Source organism: Chrysoperla carnea, chromosome 4 (assembly GCF_905475395.1).
Source record: "Chrysoperla carnea chromosome 4, inChrCarn1.1, whole genome shotgun sequence".
Lineage (NCBI taxonomy): Eukaryota > Metazoa > Arthropoda > Insecta > Neuroptera > Chrysopidae > Chrysoperla > Chrysoperla carnea.
In genome coordinates, this window is record NC_058340.1 from 75,168,481 (window position 1) to 75,193,206 (window position 24,726).

The following is a 24,726-nucleotide window of genomic DNA, read 5'->3' on the forward strand; positions in this document are numbered from 1 at the left end:
GAATGGCAAAGTTATTGATAATGTCATCACAATCTAGAGACATGAGCAAATCTGATTCTATAGTTAACAAAGGAAGTGCATTTAATCGTTCCGCCACCAGTTTTGATTTTAAATAGTTTTTTACTCGCCGCAGCACGGAAAATGAACGTTTGTATTCTTGGTTTTCAGAAACAGCGAGCGCTTTCTTTTCATACAAATCAAAATCTTCACGTGTATCACTAATCATTTTGTTCAATTGAACAAATTTTCGAAGTTTTCGCTAAAATTTGCCGCCCCTCAATTCTTGCCGCTGTAGGCGACTGCCTACAATGCCTGCATGGTAAATCCGGGCCTGTTTACATCTAAAAATAACAAAGACCCTGCAATGTCAGATAGGAAAATGGCTTTCTGTGAAACTTTTTCTAACCCACCCTAAACTGTTCATTGGGTGATTCTGGTCAAAAGCTCTCACGGCCTCAAAATAATTTAATGAGTAGCTTTGAGCTACGGGCGATCAAAGCTACTCATACATTATAGTTATATAGCCTTCAGCTCGAAAACTACACTAAAAAATTTTTTGGGACCGTCATCAGAATGATCCAAAAAAACATTTATGATGGGTTAGAAATAGTTGACTTGAATAAACTTGAATTAGAATTTATCGATCCAATTTTGATTTTCTTTTCGTTCTAGAACATGTAACATCGGAAACTTGTATCAATGAAAACCAAAAAAAACAAATTATTCCCATTTTTTTGTAAGAAATGATACGCATTATAACGAGCAGACAGACACACACGCAAACGCAACCATTGTTAAAGAATTTATTTAATATTGTAAAAAATAATTATATAGACTTTGTACAAAAAGGTCACTAAATGTTAGATTTCATTTCATTCATAATAAAATTTAGTACGTATCGTATGGCTAGGCTAGGCTAGGCTAGGCTCACTAGAACGCACATGCTATTTGGTATTTGCTACTACATTCATAATAATAATTTTATCTAGCAGTAAAATGATTTATGGGTTGACATTTTTATTTTGTTGTGAAAAAAAAATTGTTATTTTTTTTTTTTTTTGTGTATGGCACAAATATTTTCTATAAACAATTACGTCAATCTTAACACACACAAAAAAAAAACAAGAAGTTTGTAAAGGAAATGATCTTATGAGACCACACTAATAATAATTATATTATTACTAAATGTATCCCAAAATTAAACGCAAGATTTGAATTTTACGCAGTACGAACAATGACAAAGAAATAAGGCGTGATAGTCAGTAGCGGATTTACCGGGAAGCAATTGCTTGGCGCCCCGCTTGGACACGGGCCCCAAAAAATGGATAATGTTGAAAACACATTCGAAAATTTGAAAAAAAAAAATAAATAACACATGAAAAAAAGAAAAAATCCATGTCAACAATATCGATCATTCATTGTCCCCAAACGATTTAAAATTAGTTTAAATCAGACGCAGAAAGACACAATGTAACGACGGGCCTGCTCCAGATGCGCTTGAGAATTTGTCTCCACGTGAAAGTTTTCGGCAAAAATCGTTTCTTCCGATGATCGATTCCTTGGCAACCAACACTGATATTGCGGCTAAGTTCTCTTTTCTTGTCAATTTAGACGCTTCGCAGGAGGAAAGCACACAAAGTTTAGAAAGACTGATTAAAGACTATCCAAAGGATGTTAACATGAACTGTGTGACTGAAATCCAAAATTTTCACATTTGAAAATTGTTGATTTGAAACAGGTGTACGGAAATGAGGATGAACTGTTTTCAGCGTTTCCAAATGTTGAATGCCTCATCAAGCTATTCCTTACAATACCGATAGCTAATAGCACAGGGGAAAGATCGTTCAGCGCATTAAAACGCGTCAAAAATTATTTACGCTCATCGATGTGTCAAGAAAAAGTTAGTGATTTAGGCTTACTGTTTATCGAAAAAGACAAGCTTGAAAAACTTGACTTTGATGATGTCATTCATCAATTTGCGACTGAGAAAAGTAGAAAAAAGTTGTAATTTAGATAGTAAATTATAAGTTAACTGTAAAATATATTGATTATGCAAAATTAACTAGTTATTCATTATTTTGAAATATCAGGGGGGGGGTAGTTTACAATGAGGGCCCCAAAAACCTGAGGTTGCTTGGGGCCCCGTCAGAGGTAAATCCGGCACTGGTGATAGTCTTGGACATTTTAATTTTTTTAAGAAAGGGTCGTTACACGAAAAAATGCGTTTTGCGGATAAACATTGCTCCAAAAATAAAAAAAATTTAACAACTATAGCTCGCAATTTGCGTGCAAATCATGGTTAAAATAGTGATTTAAGTTTATTTAAGACTACTAGCTTGATACTCGCCCGTTTCACTGAGCTTATAAGTAAAAATCACCGCTTTATAGCCTCCACTTTTCTTACACTTACACTCGAAGGGATTGTTCTACACAACTAAAAAAACAAAAATACTATTTTTCGATATCTACCTTGGTTTTCAAAATATCGACAGCTGAATAATTAAAGAAAATTTTCAATTTTGACTATTTTGAAAATTACGCCATATCGAAAAATTGTATTCTTACTTTTTGTCTTATATCGTCAAGATCACCTAGTTTTCAACTAGATTAAGTCTCAATGTTGAGTTTCAAATTCAATATTGATTTTCGGTTAAAACTCCCAAATTATGAACTCATTTCAATAATATTAAGGATAACAAAAAGGATATTAAATTTTTGATACCCCTAATATTATTTAAATGAAATTAGGATTCAAAGACACTATTTTCAAAGCTACCTTTAAATTTGCAACCTTCTAAGGTTTGTTTTTATAAGTGATTTGATTTCTCATAATTTTATTGTTTAAATTACAGGTATGGACAACTAAGTGGTATGGTAGAACCATTGTTTGGTGTATTAGGTGCATTAGCTGTAAGCACTGCACAACCATGCTTACCATATGCATTAGCATTTGCAGCTGGTGCTATGATTTATGTGGTTGTTGATGATATTATACCAGAAGCGAATACCAAGTAAGTAACATTCAATTTATTTGTAAAAAAAAAAAGGGTTGACAAACAACAAAAATTATACTTTAATATCCATAATTTTTGTTTAGAATATGTGCAATTTTTTGCGCTTACTAGAAACAAATAAACTAAGAAAATTACCCAAAATTCAAGATTAAAGTTATTCTAGATGGCGTTTTTTTTTTGTAGGTCATCTTTGCATTATTTTATAAAATTATAAAAATAATTTTTGATTTCTTGGAATAAAATTATTTTTAAATTGAATAAATATTATTATTATTTTTATTTTATTTATTTAAATTAATTATTACTATTATTATTGAGGATAACAATAAAAAACGCTGCTATTATTTTCATCAATTTTCTCTGATACACAAGGTTCGAGAATATCTTTAATTTCAATCATCCTCAGATTTTCAAAACTAAAATTTTTATTAGGTTTAATCCTAAAGTTTGTAACGCTTAAAAATAGTGATGCTACGAGTAAAATTATATAATATGTATTATATGAGAATACTTATCAGGTATGTGTGTGTGACATGTATGTATATGTGACTCTCTAAGAGTGGCTATCTTTCTTTTTTTTTACATTACGTAAGAAAACAATCGATTGCGTATAATCAACATCGTCCAATGCATAGGTATTTCAATAATTGACTTAGTCAATTGTTTGTTTTCACTAGTTTGTAGATAATTTTTGTCTTTTTCAATGACATTAAATGAGAAAAATCCTATTTCAATCAAAAGTATTTTGGTTTAAAAAAAATGCATGTAATGAGGGGGAAATATGACCTTAGTGATGGAGCTTTGATGCTTAAAAATTATTTAATATGATTCAGTTTTATTTCTTACTTAAATTAATTATTCTTAAGTCTGTTACTGAATCTGAGATCTTAACATTTAAAGAATGTGCTTAACTTTGCGTCTTTCAAAGTTAAAAAAAAAAAATTAAATGATAAGCAAAAATTCTGTGATGAAAACGTGCGAATTTCTTTTTAATGCGAATATGTAGACCCGATTTGTTTAAAAAAATATAATATTAAAAAACTGAAATATCTTCCCAATGATTTTGTCTACTCTAGATATAGACTTCTTGTATATGTTAAGAATTAAGCTACAGAAATAGGGTCTTTCAATAAGAGTGATACTTTTTCAAATTTGTATTTAAGGAAATATGCAAAGATTGAATAATACTAAGAATTTCAATAAAATTTTAAATATATTTTTTGATTAGCAAAGTTTCCAAAAATCAAAAAAATCAAAATCCATCAGTCATCAGGCTTTTTATTATTATTTTATCGTTCAAATTTGGCTGAAAAAATGATGAATCATATACGTTATCCTTTTCAATTGGATATTTCTATTTCAAAAAATCTAGAGAGTGTGATAAAAAACTATCTAGAAACTATCTAAAGTTGCCACATTTCCAGATTTGATCATGAGAGACTCCATAAATCATGTAGTTTCACTCCCGATATCAGCATAAGTCCTGTAGACTTCTGTTTCATATTCAGGTAAATTTGACACTTGTGAACAGCCATTATTTTAAACTAAAGCCTTTATTCTAAACTACGAAACTTTGAAGGGACAAGCCTCAGTCGTAGTTTTAAGATATTTTGTGAAAAACTAATCAAAATAAAGTATAATTTTACTTTTATAGGTTAAATTGACTATTTTATAGTCAAATTAAAAGAAATGTATCATTCCTAATGAAGAACCCTCTGTGTCTCTTATTGATATTAAAGATCATATATATAGGTCCACTAAAAGAATGTGGTAAGTAATGGAAATGGACCCAAATAAACATTATAAATACAAATACATTATACAGAGTGTCGCATTTAAGATGAAGACACTCTCATATTTTCGTTATTTCGATACTTAAAGGAAATCAGAATTTCAAACTCAGCCTATTACAAATTCGCAAATATTGATTCTTAATATTTTGTTTAGCGTCAATGGTGGTTAGAGATATCGACCAAAAAAACTATTTAAAAAAGTTCCTTAGAATATTTTTTTATACTCATATACCGATTTTCATGACAAGATTCGCATTTTTTCCTTAATTTGGCCCACACTCATAATTATTACAAGTTTATTGAAATATTTGAATACATAACATTATTAAATTATCAATTTGTCCAGTTTTTACATTCCATAGCACACTTAAAAGTTTATTTTTTAATTGTATAACTAGTGCTTTATGGAATGTAAAAACTGAACAAATTGATAATTTAATAGTGTTATGTATCAAATATTTCAATAAAAATATTCTAAGCAACTTTTTCTAATAATTGTTTTCGATATCTCTTAGCATCATCTCTGACGCTAGGCAAAATATTAAGAATCGACCCAATTTGTCAATTTGTAGTAGGTTGAGTTTAAAATTCTAATTTCGGTTAAGTATCTTAAAAAATGTGACCCACCAAGTATGTCTGTGCAAAATTTCAGGTCGATATTCCTATAAATAAGGAAAATATGGGTATGTCTTCATCTTAAATGTGACACACTGTACATATACACGACTAACTTCAACTTAAACTTCCTTTAACAAATCATTGCATTCAATTTGATTATGGACGAACCGAACTAGATTGGATATCGTTGCGTTGCGTTGCGTTCTTTTACGTTCTCTTCAAAAACCAGTCCAATGTTTTTCCAAGAATTAAGACACAAGACACAAGAACGTATCAACCAACCACTCTCTGAGCCAGCCAAACCAAATCGATCTACCTGGGTTGCCATAGTACCATGGAGATGGCGTTAGCATTTTTTTTTTTTCTCATATTATCTTACAGTATTTTAAAGTGAAATAACGAATCAAATATTTTAAGTGTAAATACAAAATATATCTATCCTTGTTTTGGCGTTTTTAAGATTTTAAAAATATTGTGTCTATGAAGTTAGCATCTCAAAAAATAATATAGTATCCGAAATTGAACCGAAGGTTTTAAAGAATTTTTGACTACAGACTCTAAAAAAAGTTTTGAGAAAAACGCGATCAAAGTTTAGTATATGAATAAAATAGAGAAAGAAATGCATGTAATGAGTGTCTGGAGACTCACTCAATTGTCTATAACTCGGAAAGTTTTTAACCGACTTCAAACAAAAATAGAGGAGGTTATCAAATCGACTGTATTTTTTTTTATGTTAGTTACCTCATAACTTTCGACTGAGTGAACCGAATTCGATGATTCTTCATCTATTTGAAAGCTAGTGCTTCCCGTATGGTCCCATTTCATCCAGTTCTGACAGCGACATCCATATGAAAACCATAAAAGTCTTAAATTTGCATTAAGTATGCACGACAAGGGGACGAATAACTCAATTTCAAGCCAACCGATTTCGATGATTCTTTTTTTAGTGACAAATTAGTAAAATTACTTCAGATTCACTAAAAATCACAAAATAAAAATAACTTATTACAAAAAGAAAACCGACTTCAAAAGAAAAACTTTTCCAAAACAAATTAATATGCACTGAAAGTAAAAATAACGATAATATAATGTAGTTAAAATTATTGTTATTTTTGGAGTCGGTGTCAGCCAAGCTAATGTAGCAAACTGTTCTGTCAGAGTTGTTTCCGTGGCTGCAAAAATAACAATAATTTTAACTACATTATATTATCGTTATTTTTTTTTTTACTTTCAGTGCATATTAATTTATTCTTAAAGACCTTATTTTGGTAAAATTTAAAGCTAAACAGTTTTGCACAAATTCTGAAATTAACCATAAAAACAACTTTTTTGTATTGTGGGAACTTATTCCTGAATTTTTTCGCATATTAATTTCCTGATAGAAAGTCATCAGACGTATTTTTTTTTCGAATTTCTTAAGAAAATATGAAAAAACCGTAAAAATGTATTTTTATAGTTGTTCGAAAAATAATTGTTCTGAATCCACCAGAAGTATTGTGGGTATCGCCAACCAGTATGGATTTTTCTCCCATACTGCATTAACTCGTCCGCCATAACTATTGTTGATGTTACTATTACCTCAATGGTCAGCTCAGTAAGGCGTTTTCGCCGGTATTAAGTTCTTGCCTCTTTCAGTAAATTGTTGATCTTTCCTCTATAAGTCTTTTCCATGTTGGTAAAGCCACCCTTAATATTTGTTCATCCCCAGACTGACAAAATCATTTCCGTATAATAAAAAAGATCTTGTTAATTTTTTTTTTAAAGAAATTTACATAATAATAATAAAATATTCCCAGTTAAACCAGAATTTTTGTGAAATTTTTGTTCCTGTATTAAATGCAAATTTTGAAGAGGTTCATTCTTGTTATCCAGATAATTTAAAAAGCTTTTTGTTATACATAAAACCGGCTTCTAAGAAAACCGTTATGACCTGATCTTGTTTAGTTAAAGAAGAGTGACCTGTCTCTATGTATGGTATCCTACCCCAATTATAAAATCTTTTTTAACATTTTAACAAATGAATAACACTGTTACTTATATTATTTTTTAATTTGGGGTCCTTCTTAGGGGTTGGCGGTTTGCATATTTTAAGACAAACTGTCGTGAATATGGTCTTTATAATTCAAACTAATAATTTTGTAAATAATTGGATACATTCGTTTCACATTTGGTTGAGTAACTTTCGAAAAAACGTCAAAAATCGGTCCTAAATATCCTTTTACTTTCGAAACTACTAACTCAATCGCCAAATGTACAAGATTTTTGGGTCAAAATTACCTTGAATTCAGAAATCCAAAAAATAGCTTTTGGTATTTTGCTATTTTTTCAATCATGGTCCAAGGTGTGCTCTTAGTTATTTTCTGTCGCTAATTATAAATTTGATATCAGATTATACGGAATCTGCAAAAGTTCTCTGAAAATCGTGGCATTTTTGATAAAGCACTTATAACTCATGTTATAAGGTAATTTTGATCCAAAAAATTAACAAATTACGTTCGTTTAACATTTTTAGCAATATTTGGCCAAGAAGTGTACTTTTTAATGACGTTAAACATCAGAAAAAGCAGAGATTAAACATATGAGAAATTATACTAGAAAATTGAAAATCGTCATAGAATTTTGATAGTTACTTCTTGCGACCATCCCAGTAATAAACTTTAAAAACTATAAAACTAAAGATTTTTGCAATTATTTGCAGAATTTTTTTTTATATTATATAATTTGCTAAATCATTGCTTGCAAGATTTTTATTTTTTTTTAAATAATTTTTATTTTTATTTAATTTTAATTTTAAGTTTAAAAATAATTTTTTCCTGTGAGAATGAGAAAAAGATTTCATATCATAAATACATAATTTACAAACTTTTTATAATTTGACACGTAAATATGACATTTCTAATTTTATTTTTTTTATTATTTTATTTTTAAGAAGTTTTTTTTTTATATTTTTAAAATAAATAAATAAATAAATATAAAAATGATTATATATAATTATTATTAGAATTATTATTTTGATAAATAGTTTTACAAAATTATATCTACAAAAATAGACAAAGAAAGTAGATTTATAGTTACTAAACTATATGACATCAAAGAAATAATTATATTTAAACATGTAATTTTTAATCTCTATATATTATAAAAGCGAAAGTAAGCATGTTTGTTTGTTTGTTTGTTTGTTTGTTTGTTTGTTTGTTACGCTTTCACGCTAAAAATAGCGAATGGTTTTAAATGAAACTGTACAGCAATATAGCTGATATATCAAAATAACACATGAACTATAATTTATAAAGATATATTTTTAAAAAAATAAAAAAATTTAATTTAATTTGACAGTGGAAATTACCATAAATTACAGATTTCTGTAAAAATTGTCAATATAGAATATTTCAAGGCCATTGAATAATTACTATTATACATTTAAAAAAATAATATATTTTATCTGTGTAAAACAATCCCCACCATTATTTCGAGTGTTATAGAAAAGGGATAAGCGGGAGCAATCTTTCTCAATCTTTACTTTTAAACCCAGCGAAGCGGGTGGGTATCACTCTAGTATGTAATATTTTGTTTGTAATTTTTAAATAAAATTTAAAATGATTTTTAAAATTGTACCAAGCAAAAACTACAAGCTTGTCTAAATATTTTAGTCTAAGATCCCAATTAGGATCGACCTTCACCCATCTGTTTACCGAATGAAAGTTATTTTTTATGAAATATAAAATGTTAACAAATATCCCTGCAATGGGTTGTCTAAAAAAATGTGGTCAAGACTACTTTTAGTGAAAATATCAAGAGTAAAATTTTTTGAAATTTTTCACTGACTTGCATATCTAACGAATATTGATCTACTCGAAAGTAAAAGCCAAAAAGAATATGCAGCAGCTATGCTGTCTGCCTCTTTTCGTTCACTATTTTCGCATTTATACAAGTTGTGAATAGTAATTACGTTCATCTGTTAATTCATTGCCTCACATATATAAATAAAGATAATTTTATTGCAAATACGGTGCTATATGATTGCCACAAAATATCAGTCAAAAAATAAAATTTACAAGCTTTCCAAGTTTTGATATTTTTATTAAAAGTTGTCTGGACCATATTTTTTAGGGCAACCCACAACAGGGATATTTGTAAATATTTTACATTTCATAAAAAATAACTTTCATTCGGTAAACATATGGGTGAAGGTCGACCTTAATTCGGATCTTGTACTATTTTAGATAGTTTTTTATCACACTCTCTAGATTTTTTGAAATAGAAATATCCAATTAAAAAGTATAACCTATATGATTCATCATTTTTTCAGCCATCTTTGAACGATAAAATAATCATAAAAAGCCCGATGACCTAAGAATTTTTTGTGATTTTTGGAAACTTTGTGATTCAAAAAATGTATTTATAAAGTTTAATTGAAATCCCTAGTATTATTAAATCGTTGCATATCTACCAAAATAAAAGGTTGTAATAATTAGAAATAATATTTTCCGCCATTGGATTACGTACTATCTTTTTGCATAATCAGAAAGTGATAAAATTGGCTTCTAAAAATCATATCCATTGACTTACAATGAATTTATTTCTTTATTTAAAAAACACAGTTCTCATGTAAATTCACAGTTCTCATATTATAAAGTTAGTTTTACAGAGTTCGTGTCAATACACAATATTAATTTAGATCCAAGCCAAGCAGCAATAAATGAATGAATGAATGAATGACTGAACCACCACGCCTTTTAAATACATGTCAAATTCTAATTAATAATAAAAATAACAATTATTATATTATTTTATTAATAACAATTCTTATTATTGTAAATGATGCTTTACAACACATATACAACACAACAAACAGTTACTGAGTTTTATTTTAAATAATAGAAATAAAAATAACTAAAGAAAATTTAAATATAAAATGTTTTTAAAAAAAATATATATATTAAAAAAGAAAAAAATCATGTGAATTATTTGAAATAAATTCTTATGAGAAATTTAATGTCATTTTTAAAACAAAATATATAAAATAATAAAATAATAAATATTGCAAGTTATTCCACAATACTTTATTTTTTCAAAATTGTAGTAAATTTGCTTACTTTAAGGATTTTTTCTTTCTCTTACAGTTTACTAGACGCATATAATTATTTCCCTTGTTCATTTTTAACCCCCGAATTAAAAAAGGGATGTTATAAGTTTGACCGCTATGTGCGTGTGTCTGTCTGCCTGTCTGTGGCATCGTAGCGCCCAAACGGATGAATCGATTTTAATTTTTTGAATTCATTTAAAAGATAAATTAACGGTGTTTCAAGTGCGAGCTTAGAGTCCCGTTCTCAAAAAAATTAAAAAATTGACGATGATCTTCAAAATCAATTCAGTTTGAAAAAAAAAAGGTATGACCTATAATTTTAAAATATAAATAATTACTATGGAAATGAATGGTCAAATAAACATGGCTCAATTCATTTGGAAAAGTGAAATGGTAAAATAATTAGATAATTCAAAAGAACAAAGTCAACTCAAATATTTCAATTTCAATTAAAATATTTCCAAAAATTTGTCCCAAAAAAAGATAGCTCCCTAAGTATCCTTTTTATCTCATCTGATGTCCTTGACCATCACTTTGATATTGATTTAAGAAGCAGTGTTATAAGTTTAAAGTGTTTATCTGTGCGTTCGTGTGTTTCTCAATGGCATTGTTGCCCCTAAACGGTCCAACCAACTCGATTGAGAACATTTTATAGCTAAGTTTCCAAAAATCGGTTTACAATAGTAAATTTCACTTGTGAGCTTACAATCCCAAATTTGGTTGACAAAAGATTTGATATATTTTTTGTTTTGTTTAATTTTGATTGAATTACAACACTTTATAAAAATATAGTACAATTTTTTTTTTTTATTGTTTCCTATTCACAGTTGAATTGTATACATTTCATGTGATCTAGCACAATTTACAGACAAACAGACACTCAGGCATCTAAACTTGTCTAAAAAATTTTGTAAAAATGTTAAACAAAAACATATTTAAAGTTTTATTCCATCTCTATCGGTTTACAAGATGGGACCCAAGATCCAATTTACCTATATTGCTCATTTACGAACTCGGTCCAAGGGCGTATTTACGGGGGGGGGGGGTAATAGGGGTAACTACCCCCCCCAGAAATCAGGAAACAAAAACGAAAATCGGGTCTCAAATAAAATTTGAAGTTTGACAAAAACGATGGAATAGATGAATCTTAAAGAGAAAACAAAATCAAATCTTCGGTAGTAGTTAGTTCCCAGAGTCATAATTCAATTATTGTATCGAAAATCGAAATGTTGAAATTAATATTGATTCGGTAATTAATAAGTTTGCTACTGAAAAAAAAAGAAAATTAGATTTTATCTGTTGAAATAATTATTTTATATTTGTGATATTATGTATCATTCTTACGTATTATGTAGCATTCTATTAAATTACAAAAAAAAATTACGTCTATGTTACTTTATTATTAATAATTTTTAATAACCATTATGTTCCTTAAAACCCTAAAGTTTATTTTTGTAAAGTGTTTTTATTTTACATAGAGATTTAAAATTACAAATAATAAAGTGTTATTAAAAAAGTGTTTGTTTTAATTTTTTTTCCTTTAACCCTCTCTTACAGTTACAAGGCGACTTCTTGAAGTTATTCCCCCCCCCCCCCCTAAGAAAATGTCGTAAAGACGCCACTGACTCGGCCTCACTTTCTTGAGCACGCTGAAAAATTTCAGCTTGATATCTCTTTTTGTTTTTGAGCTATTCTGTCCACAGACAGTCGGGCAGATGGACAAACAATCGAGAATGAACTAATTAGGTGATTTTATGAACACCTATACCAAAATTTTGTTGATATAACATCAATATTTATAAGCTCTAGTTACAAACTTGGGACTTAAACTTAGTATACCTGGTATAAAAATCTTAAATTTAACATTATTTTAGTTTACTTTAATAATTTTTTGTTTGTTTCAGTGGTAATGGTAAACTTGCATCATGGGGTGCAATGTTAGGATTCTTGGTCATGATGTCATTGGATGTGGGTCTTGGTAATTAAATGACTTATACCTACCTACAAATAAACAACTACTTATAAAAATACTTAAATATTAATTTTAATTATTTAATTAAATATATTTAAATAATAATTATCAGTGAAAATGTTTAGTTAATTTACAATGAAAGAAGCAATATAAATTAAATCATTTTAGGATCAAAAACTATCCCAAAATTTATAAAAAAAATGACCTGTGTAAAGAAATCTCTTCAAAGAATTTTAAAAACATGTTTTTTTTTACAAAGTTGTAGAAAGATTTCTTTAGTACTAGGATTTTTGTGAAAGATCCTAATTAGATTGGATCCGTGTATCCTAATAATATCAATTATTAATTATTAAGTAATAAACATTGCATATCGTGAAGGATAATAAATGTGCAATTTTAGACTAAACAATTAAATATTCTCTTATTGGGCATTATCGAATGATTGAGAAAATTACAGAATTAGAGACGAAACTTTTATCAAATTTTAAGAACACTGAATATAATCCCAATAGGGTAGAATTTTGGTTGGTCTATAAATATTTTAGTTAAATTTTTTAAGATACTCGAAATTTTTATTTTTTTTGAATCTGGTCGTACTTTTTAAAACCAAATATGTATTTGTATTTTTAATCTTTGACCCAATCATATTTAACTCTAGAAATCCATTCTTGAAAAGTATAATAAATAACTCTATTTTGACTTTTTAAGTAAATTGTATGTAAATGTGTCAACTGTGGCAACTTCCTTATTTAACATTTGTAAAGATCACCCCCCTCCTCCCATCCTCCCAGTTTTCCATCTTTCTTAATTTGCAATAAACTTCCTAAGGTAGTAGAAAAAAAGAGATTCCTAAAGTTTATCGAAAATTTCATTGCAGTTTCACTATCCTACAGTTGATTTTATTTGATTCTAAGTGTACTCTTATATGTACTATTGCATATAGAATAGTACACTTAGATTGGTTTACTTATATAATTTAATTTTCACCTAAACGCAGTACTTATATGATTAACAAAAATACTTTTAGGTACAAAAAACAAAAACTTTTTACTGCCCTTTTTAGAAAAAAATTAGTTTTTGCATGTAATTAAATAAATATATCATTATAAATATGAAATTAATATATATAGTAATAATATAATGCCTTATTAGTTATAAATTAAGGCCTGGTTCACATTAAATAAGTTATTATAATGTGAAACTAGCTTTATAACAAAAAAAGACAATTTAAATTAAAATTTATGATTTTATTTGATTCATTCGAGGTGACCAAAAATGTTCAGAAACCGGTAAAACCGGAGAATTTTCAGGAAATAGATTTTGGGCTAGATTACAAACAACATTTTAGAAAATATTTGTCGAAAATTCAAGCTGGATAAACATGGGTCTTGAATCCTAAATATCCTAGAAAAGCTTCTGATTTTTTAAAATTCTGTTAAGTTTACTGTTAAATTGACATAAAAAAGCAAAATCGAGCTAAAATCATAAAAAACATTTTTGATTCGTATAAAATCCATCAGTGAGTGTTTAAATCTGTATGAATTTCTAAGAAAATCAGAGAAAAGTGTGATTAAATGTACTCGAAAATCGAAACTCATCAGTAAATATAGCAAATTAATTATTGTGGTCAGAAAATATCGATAAAAAATATCTTATTTAATATCTTAATATCTATTAAGTTCCTGTTTTCTTAAATCACTCAAATTACAGTCAAAATTTTAAAACGAATGAATCAAATAAAACTCTCTTAGAAAATCATTCCTAGAAATATTCTAAATGTATATATAATTGATTAAAAACAAAAATTGATAGAAATTCATCTTAAAATCTAATATTATAAAATTTTTGGGTATATCAATCACTAGTTTGTCCCCTATTTTCAAACTTACCTCTCCAATTCCCTTATGCCCTCATAACTAAATGTGATTTTATGAATTATCTATCCCACCTTTTTTGATACACCTTTTTAATTGTAAAAGAAAATATGTATGGAAAAATTCATCGATCTCAATTTTAAAGCTGCCTAGGTTGGTTTTTTGATTATTTGTGAATTTTAAGTTCCTGTTTTATGTAGTTTAACATAAAGTTCCTTAAGTTCGAGAAAACATTGTGACAATCTTTAGGATTAGCTTAGATATTTTTCTTCTTTAATAGTACTTATTTGGAAACGGTAGAATCATAATCACCCAATGCAAACATTTTTATATTCATGAGAAAATTAAAGAAAATTTGTTTTAAGTTTTAATGATTTTTACAGTTTTTTTTTTAAATAAATATTAAGCATTCTTGGAATCAGCTCCGACACACGACTGGAGTTTATACTCCTTAAGTGTTGTATAATGTGCTATGCCCGGCAGGTTATTATCAGTTTAAAACAATAGGTGCTTTATATGTTAGACGTAATATAACTCAAAAAAACCCGAAGACGTGCGTTGTATCTACGTTCGCTGAGTCTCTATATAATTATTCTGAATCGGTGGGTAACAACTACACTGTTTGCTGTGTCCGTCAGGTTATTGATAGTTTTAAACAATAGATGCTTTGTAAAATTTAAAACATGCGCACAAAAAAACAAAACTAGGTCATTCGATCATTTAATTTTACTCCTAATATTTTTTTCATACCGGGTCGGGCGCCTTATATGAAAATCGATTCTTAAGAAGGTATGTAGATAAGTTTTCTAACAAAATAACTTTTAATAGGTTAGTTAGTTTAATCAGCATCACAATAATTTTCCATACATATTTCTTATTAATTAATAATTTTTAAGTAGCTACCTAATAATTAATTCATTTTGTAAATAATTAAAATGTATAAAATAATAAAAAAAAAATTATTTTAAAAATATTTAAAAATAAATTAAAATTTTTATCACAATTTTTTTTAGTTTTTACAAATTTGTTTTCCCTATTTTTTAGATTTAATTATTTTTTTTCATCTTATTATCATCCAGAAAATATATTTACATTTCAAAATTAAAATAGAAGTTTTTGGTACAAATAAAAAGGTAGGTTTTTTATATTTCATAAAAAATGGTAAATAAATAAATAATAAATAAGTAAATAATTTAAGAAAGCGCATCCTTGATAAATGATTGTCATGATTGATAATAATAAAATAAATTATTGAATATAAATAATTATTTTTAAAACTTCATTTCACTTCACTTTTCAAATGATTTAAGTCGTTTGGAATTTTTGTCACAAAATATTATTTTATGAAGTAATAATAATAATTATCCTATATTCCATAGTCACAGACAATCAAATGTTTATAATTTAAATTAATTCGTGTAAACCTTTTATAAATACAAGTGAAATTTACAAAATTTAAAAACCCCCCGACAAATGCGATTTAATTCTTGTAAACCGATTTTTGGAAACTTAGCTATAAAATGTTCTCAATCAAGTCGATTCGACCGTTTTAGGTGCTACGATGCCATTGAGAAAAACATAGACGTACAGATAAAAACTTTAAACTTATAACACTCCTTCTTAAATCAATATCAAAGTGATGGTCAAGGACATCAGATGAGATGAAAAGGATACTTAGAGAGCTATCATTTTTTGGGACAAATTTTTCTAAATATTTTAATTGAAATATTTGAGTTGAGTTTGTTCTTTTGAATTATTGTTTTGAATTACTTAATTATTTTACCATTTCACTTTTCTTCATGTCTTGTCTTTCCCAAACTGAATCGATTTTGAAGATGATCGCCAATTTTCACGGAAACCTGATCTCGAACTTGAAACTATAGCTAAGTAAATACTCTCCGTTAAATTACCTTTCAAATGAAACCAATAAAATTAAAATCGGTTCATCCGTTCAGACGCTACGATGCTACAGACAGACAAACACACAGACACACACGCATAGCGGTGAAACTTATATCACCCCTTTTTTTAGTTCGGGGGTAAAAATGAACATGGCCAAAAATTTTACATTAAAAACATTTTCTTCTCATATAGAATACATTATGACTACATAAAAATTAGAATTCCAATAAAATCGAATATTTATTATTATGTATTAATAAATAACTTTGATACCATGTATATGAAATATATCAAGGTATACTTAGTTTAGTTACAAGTTTTTTAATGCTTAAAAATATTGATGCTGACTGTCTATCTGTCTGTTCGTCTAACAACAAGATAAAATCTAAAACGAAAAAAGATATCATGTTGAAATTTTTACAGCATGCTAAGGAAGTAAAAAGTGAGGTCGAGTTCGTAAATGAACAACTTAAGTCAATTGAGTCTTGGACCCGTAGGACCAATCTTGTAAACCATTAGAAATAGAACAAAAGTTTAAATGTAAAAAATGTTCCTTATAAAAAAGAAACTTTTGTTTGAAACATTTTTTCGAAGACATCACTATTTTACCCTTGTGTGACATGTATGTATGGCTGGCTATCTCTCTTTACTTACATAACGTGGAAAAACAAACAATTGAGTAATCAACACTGTTTATACATGGTATTTCGACAATTAACTCAGTCAATTGGTTGTTTTAACTTGTTTTCCATAGAATTGCAATAAAATAGTTGTATTACATTGAATTAATGTTTATATTTTGTTTATTTATTTATTTATTTGTTATAATATTTGTATTTTTATGAATGATTGTATGAATCTGTTGTTGTTTTTGTTAGCAATGTGTGCAGTGATCACTGTGTAAGCATTGTACCGCCTACAGCCTACACTTTAACTATTAACTTTAAATACTCGTTAGCTTATTAGTTATATTAGCTATATTAGCTATTCAAATTAAAGTAAGTCATGGTCATATTAAAAATAACAAAACTATTTTATTTGCTACTAAATCAAATCTAAATATTTTTATTTACATATAAATATAAAATTTTATAATCCAAAATTCCTTAAAATCAAAAATTTTCTGCGAAAAATAATAAATTTAGAGCGTTTTTAGTACCAATGTAGTACTTTATTAGTGAATTATCGAAGGAAATGGAGCTATTGCTTTTGTACTGATATAATGGAATTTTCAAAAACTTTTCTTAATATGTTCATCGATCCTACCTGTCAAAAATGACCATCGTCGAAATTAATCTATATACAAGTGAAAACAAACAATTGACTGAGTTAATTGTTGAAATACCATGCATAGTTAGTGTTGATTTCTTTATCACATAACACATACAAACATGTGACACATACATAACTGATAGTCAAGTATAGTACATATTATAAAATTTCCGCTTAATTGGCGCCCTCACGGGTAAACAGTGATGTTTACGAAAAAATGTTTCAAACAAAAGTTGTTTAATTTTTAACATTAATCATTTTAATAAGGAACATTTTTTACATTTAAACTTTTGTTCTATCTCTAACGGTTTACAAGATGGGTCCTACGGATCCAAGACCCAATTGACCTATGATGCTCATTTACGAACTTGACCTCACTTTTTACGTCCTGAGTACGCTGTAAAAATTTCAGCTCGATATGTTTTTTCGTTTTTGAGTTATCGTGTCCACAGACGGACGGACGGACGGACAACCGGAAATGGACTAATTAGGTGATTTTATGAACACCTATGACAAAATTTTTTTCCTAGCATCATTATTTTTAAGCGTTACAAACTTGGGACTAAACTTAATATACTATGTATATTTCATATATACATGGTATAATAAGGGTGTCTTTATCTTAAAAAAATGAAATTGACGCGAGTGCTGATGGATTAAGAAAAGTGGGTTTTTATCCAAACTAGAAGTAAAAAATTGTCTTGATAATTACCTGCCAGAGGCCGGATTTAAAATTGAAACTATTGCCTACAGTGTTCCTATACAAAGTAAAGGATGACAGCATAAAAACTATGGATGCTACCCTTGCCTCAGAGATGGATGTTACCCTTGCTAGAACAAGTTACTCGTCCCAGTTAATGTGTCCCAAGTTACTCGTCTCAGTGTATTCCTTAACTAAATAGTTCCGGTCATAAGAATTAAAATTGTAACATCCTGTAATAGTTAATTTGATTAATAAATTAAGATTTAATTAATTAGTTAATTTATATTCCATATTGCATTTAATTCATATTCAATTACACCTCCATAAATGCATTCCAATACCATACAAAAAGTTATAGTAGTAGGTTTATAGAAGTGGGTTTTTTAATTTATTCATAATTTAATAATATTATATTTAATTCAAATTAAATTATAAATTCGTTCTCCCATTTTTATGAATGAAATTATTGTTAGTGGAAACACAGTTACCAATATTTTACGAGCAAAAAAAAAAAAATATTGAATGAAAAATTACAGGAAGTTTTAAACAGTTTAAAATAAACAAAGAACAATGTAACTTTCTAAGGGCTTAATCATTAAATTACCTGATATTTATACTTTTTGGATCAAAATTACCCTATCCACTGAGTTGCATCAAATTCCAAAACAAAATTTTTTTTTTGCGATTTTCTCGATTTTTTCAACTATATATTTATATATATATCTATATATATATATATACAGGGCGTTCTGTTATTAACTGCAGATCGTTGGCCTACAGAATAAGCTCATAAAGACGAAGGAAAAAGTTATTTACCAATTTTGGATCTGAGCCGTAATTTGGGCGCTACAGGTATGATAAAAATTGATAAATTGGTAAATTCGCTGACTATCATTCGATAACCAGTAGCCAATGATAATCAGTAGATATTAGTAAATATCATTTAATAATATTGAACTAAAGAAGGGATATGAACTGATTTCAATTGGATTATATTATTTTGAAAAAAACATTTAAAAAAAACTATTATATTATTTCATTGGTTTGGTCAATTCCCACTTTTTTTTGTATTATTATATTTTTCCAAGAAACTCCTTCTGTGATGTTATTTGTTTTTTTACTAATAATATAATGTTTTCTTCGAAAAATATAATAATAAAAAAAAAGTGGGAATTGTCCAAACCAATGAAATAATATAATAGTTTTTTTTTAAATGTTTTTTTCTAAATAATATAATCCAATTGAAATCAGTTCATATCCCTTCTTTAGTTGAATATTATTAAATGACATCTACTGATTATCATTGGCTACTGGTTATCGAATGATAGTCAATGAATTTACCAATTTATCAATTTTTGTCATACCTGTAGCGCCCAAATTAGGGCTCAGATCCAAAATTGGTAAATAACTTTTCCTTCGTCTTTATGAGCTTATTCTGTAGGCCAACGATCTGCAGTCAATAACAGAACACCCTGTATATATATTTATAAATATGAGAATGTCTTCATCTTAAATGCAACACACTGTATATATGTATGTGAATTATATTACAAACATTACAATTTTACAATTACATCTGCAATATTAAGTTAAAAGGAAGGAAATCTATGTACTATATGTTTTTGTTAATGCAAGTTACAGAGTGGGATATAAGTGAATATACAATTGTAAAAAGTTGTAATATTTATAATGAATGATTTATGAATCAAAAAATCATAGAACATTTTTTATTATAATTAAATTGTACATCTACTTATGCACCATTCTGTATGTTAGTAATTAAAAAAAGAGATGGAGAGCATGTAGTTATAAAACTGTTCTTTTTATGTTCTGTTCGTGTGTTCAATTTTATCCGGAAATTAAAACATTAATGAGAAGACCGGAAATATGTCAATCACACACAAAACAAACTATTTATATTATTATTATTATTATTATTATTATGACGATTATTAATTCTTGTTGATAGAAAGTTACTGTGTCTTCATCACGAAATTTTATTTAGATAGGAAAAAAAAAACAATACATTTGTAGTACAAATATTCGCGTTTTGAAGTGTTAAGGTGTCTAAGGTCTCGCTATTGGCATAATGTTAGAAACTTCTAAATTTTTGTATACTTATTAAGGATATTATAATACAATTACCATGAAAATGTGTCGATTCACTGTCTCTAAGTTGAGATGAACTTTATTTCTACCCAAACTTAGTAGGATGACATACTTAGTTTATCAAAATTGGATATAATTTGACAATTATTGGCAAATTTGAGAGTGATACAGCAAAATTCAATTTTTTTGATTTTAATGACGTCATTAAGGTGATTTTAATCCTACAGTATTGTAAAAAAGTTTTAGTTTATTGCACGGTACATACATATAAACCAAATACATGCTTTGTAGTGAAGTAATGAGTTATTTTTGGCTCTACAATACCACGCAACTAAAAAAATATATAATATATTGTGTGCAAATGCTGCTTATAAATTTGATAATATAGATATCTCTCTTCAATCATAAATACTTTAATTATAGTCGTCTCTGTTCATCAAATGATGGATCTTCGATGAACTCATAATTAAATTAAAATTTTGTTTTTATATCATCGATAACCTTATATTTTTTAATGGTATTATTTATAAACTACAAGATTGTCTAAATATTTTAGATAGTTTTTTATCACACTCTCTAGATTTTTTGTAAAATAATCAGAAAATGAATAACTTGTATCAATAAGTCACACTCACCGATAAGCTTATAATTATTTTAATAAAAATAATAATGAACTAAAAATTGGAAAGATATGGGAGTTGGTACTGCAAGAGGGGGGTCAGCTTGATCTAATTGGTGTGAAATTTTATCCAGATATTAATAACAATAAAACAAAAATTTAATTGTTATTAATATACCTATAATAATAATTAAAAGTATTTTTGTGATAGCGTCAGACAGTTAGCACTTCTACCATTGTTGAATATCTTATAAATTGTGTCAAATTATTAAAGATTTATGATTCTATTGTTGTATATACATATAATAATAATATTCTTAATTACGGATCTAAACAATTAAATATTTACGCTATTTTATCAGACACAACAATTAAATGTTTTACAGTAATTAACAACATCATTTAAGAGAAATAAAATCGCTTTAAGACAAATTTTTTTAAGTATTTCAAAAGAAAAATTCATTTAGTTCGAAATATGATCTTTCAACTTAAGAACGTTATCAAAAATAATGGATTTGAGATAACACTTCAAATTTTGATAGCGGATTCTGTCAGAACTAGGAAAAATTTTTCGATTTATACCATAATTTGTGAAATATCGTTGCCTAAAAATTTAGAGAATATCACTTACAGAAGAAATAACACACAAATGGCATTCATTTCAACACTTTAAGGAGATATGCAAGGCTTGAATAATACTAGGGATTTCAATAAATCTTTATAAAATATTTTTCGATTATCGATTAACAAAGTTTCGAAAAATCACAAAAAATTCCTAGGTCATGGGGCTTTTTATTATTATTTTATCGTTCAAAGTTGGCTAAAAAAATGATGAATCATATAGGTAATCCTTTTTAGTTGGATATTTTTATATCAAAAAATTTAGAGAGTGTGATAAAAAACTATTTAAAATATTTAGACAATCTTGTAGTTTATAAAAATACCATTAAAATATAAGGTTGTCGAGGATATAAAAACAAAATATTAATTTATTTATGAGTTCATCGAAGATCCATCATTTGATGAACAAAGACGACTATAGTTAGAGTATTGATGATTAAAGGGCGATATCTATATTATCAAATTTATAAGCAGCACTTGCATACAATATATTATATATTTTTGTAGTTGCGTGGTATTGTAAAGTTAAAATAACACATTATTTGACAATTAAGCATGTATTTGGTTTATATGTATGTACCATGCAATAAACTAAAACTTTTTTACAATACTGTAGGTTTACAATAAGCTTAATTATAAAGGGCATTAATAAGAATGTATATACAAGATGTAATGTCGATCCTGAAGAAACGCCCAACCCTAAGGATATCCCATTTTGGATAGCATAGAAATTTAAACCCAATTGAAGTTTTGCCAACATAGCAAAAGTTTTCTAATTTGATTTACGACAAGGAAATAATAATTTGTTATCAAAAAAAGTCCAAAAATGGGAACGGTTTAGTATTTTTTTTTTGGACATTTAAAAAATTTCTTTGTAGAATAAATAAAACACTTATATGCACATAATACTTAAATATGTGTGATAGCATGACTAGCGTATAAAAGCATTGTAGACAAGGTCGTATGGGTCGGATCTTTGGATTGGACAATACACTGCAGTTTTACCCTCAAAATTATTTTTTAACAGAAATTAAAAATTTTAATGTACAAATTATTTAAATTTAGATAGCAGCTAACAACAGTAGTAATCGGATTTATGTAATGGAGGTGTTTACATATGTGACTGACACTACATTTGACCAAAAAAGCGTTTTATTTTGCGCCATATTATGAATACTACTTTGTTAACGGTTTTAATTTTGGATTCTACAATTATTCTTTTGTAGTATAAAATGTATCCCTTTGTAGTAAAAAAATGTTATTTAACAGAATACCAATGTGATTGACACTACATGCAAAAGGAAGTCGCGTTCGAAAGTGAGTTCCATGAACCTGGAACAGCCAAAGTTGCACAACCAGGTAAACAATACGGGGTTAATTAGTACTCGATTATTACTAATTAATTACCCAAAAATTGAATTTATTACTCCATTTTTTTTAAAATTAACACTAGTTGTGCTTGCTTCCACTGAAAGCTAGCACAACAGCTTCAAAAAACTTCGTATTGGTACAAAAAATTAAAAACTCATTTATTACTAATTTATTACCATAAATTTTAATTTATTACTAATTAATTACCGAAAAATTAAAGTGATTACTCCATTTTTTTTTTAAATTAATACTAGTTGTGCTGGCTTCGACCGAAAGATAGCACAACAGCTTTAAAAAACTTCGTATTGGTATAAAAAATTAGAACTCATTATTAATTACTAATTTATTACCAAAAATTTTAATTTATTACTAATTAATTACCGAAAAAATGAATTTATTACTCCATTTTAAAAAAAAATTAAGACTAGTTGTGCTGGCTTCGACCGAAAGTTAGCACAAGTGCTTCAAAAAACTCCGTATTGGCATAAAAAATTAGACTTTTAGAATTACTTGTAAAATTCAATAGTAATTAAAAATTGTTCTAGTTTTCTCGTGAACCTGGAACAACTAGTTGTTTTATTATTATTATTATTTTTCTTTGAAAATTATGCAAGATGGAAACATTCAGTAATGTTGACTAAAAGGATTAAATTAAATAGAAATTCCTCGACGTCGAATTGTTGTGAAACATTTTGCAGGCATACACATAAAGCGGCGATGGTTTTATCAAAGATTGAAGCTGTTGTGAAATTTGGTCCCAAATTGGGTGACTTTTGCTAACGCACTTTTTTGTTTGTTTATCGAGCACATCATTCTTGTAACTCGTTAAAATAGAAGTTATCTTTTCTTTATCAATTGCAGCTTTTCATCCGACACTCATTTTTTAATTGTATTTGAAATGTCGTTCATAATCCAAACAATGAAAAAGCCGTTATGAGTTAAAAAAAAAAAACAAATTGGTCTGCAACGCCACGGTGGTAAACAGGTAAGTTGATGGGTTGTTCCAGGTTCACAAAGAAAATGAAACAATGTCAAATTACTGGAAAATTATACCAGTAATAAATATAAATGTGTAGTAATAAATTAGTAATAAATGAGTACTAATCTTTTTTATACCAATACGAAGTTTTTTGAAGCAGTTGTGCTATGTTTCGGTCGAACCAGCACAACCAGTCTTAATTTTTTTTAAATGGAGTAATAAATTCAATTTTTCGGTAATTAATTAGTAATAATCGAGTACTAATTAACCCCGTATTGTTTACCTGGTTGTGCAACTTTGGCTGTTTTTTCGGTAATTAATTAGTAATAAATTAAAATTTATGGTAATAAATTAGTAATAAATGAGTTTTTAATTTTTTGTACCAATACGAAGTTTTTTGAAGCTGTTGTGCTAGCTTTCGGTGGAAGCCAGCACAACTAGTGTTAATTTTTTAAAAATTGGAGTAATAAATTCAATTTTTGGGTAATTAATTAGTAATAATCGAGTACTAATTAACCCCGTATTGTTTACCTGGTTGTGCAACTTTGGCTGTTCCAGGTTCATGGGTGATTGTAAATTTCGAATATCTTCCTCCAAGCAGTATTTATGATTTTAAATTGTATCTGTTAATATTACAGGATACAAGATAAGAACTTCAAAACCATTTTTAATTAAGACAGTATAGCTCCCATAACATCTAGTCTATAGTTTTGGTAGTTTAAATAAAAATATAATTTATTTATATTATTTTAAATATTACGTAATTTAAAATAAGTTAAAATAAAAACAACAT

The 24,726-nt window shown here is 27.6% G+C and overlaps 1 protein-coding gene across 3 annotated transcripts in view; it reads left to right on the top strand.

The window, feature by feature from the left end:
• LOC123297801 (zinc transporter ZIP11) overlaps positions 1-12,518 on the top strand; it is a 91,631-nt gene extending 79,113 nt beyond the window's left edge. For all 3 annotated transcript variants that reach the window (XM_044879589.1, XM_044879590.1, XM_044879588.1), the window contains exons 5-6: positions 2,853-3,011; positions 12,416-12,518. In XM_044879589.1, coding sequence (XP_044735524.1) covers positions 2,853-3,011; positions 12,416-12,497 — 241 coding nt within the window. In that variant the 3' untranslated portion in view covers positions 12,498-12,518. The remainder of the gene's footprint in view (positions 1-2,852; positions 3,012-12,415) is intronic.
• The last annotated feature ends 12,208 nt before the right edge of the window (positions 12,519-24,726 follow it).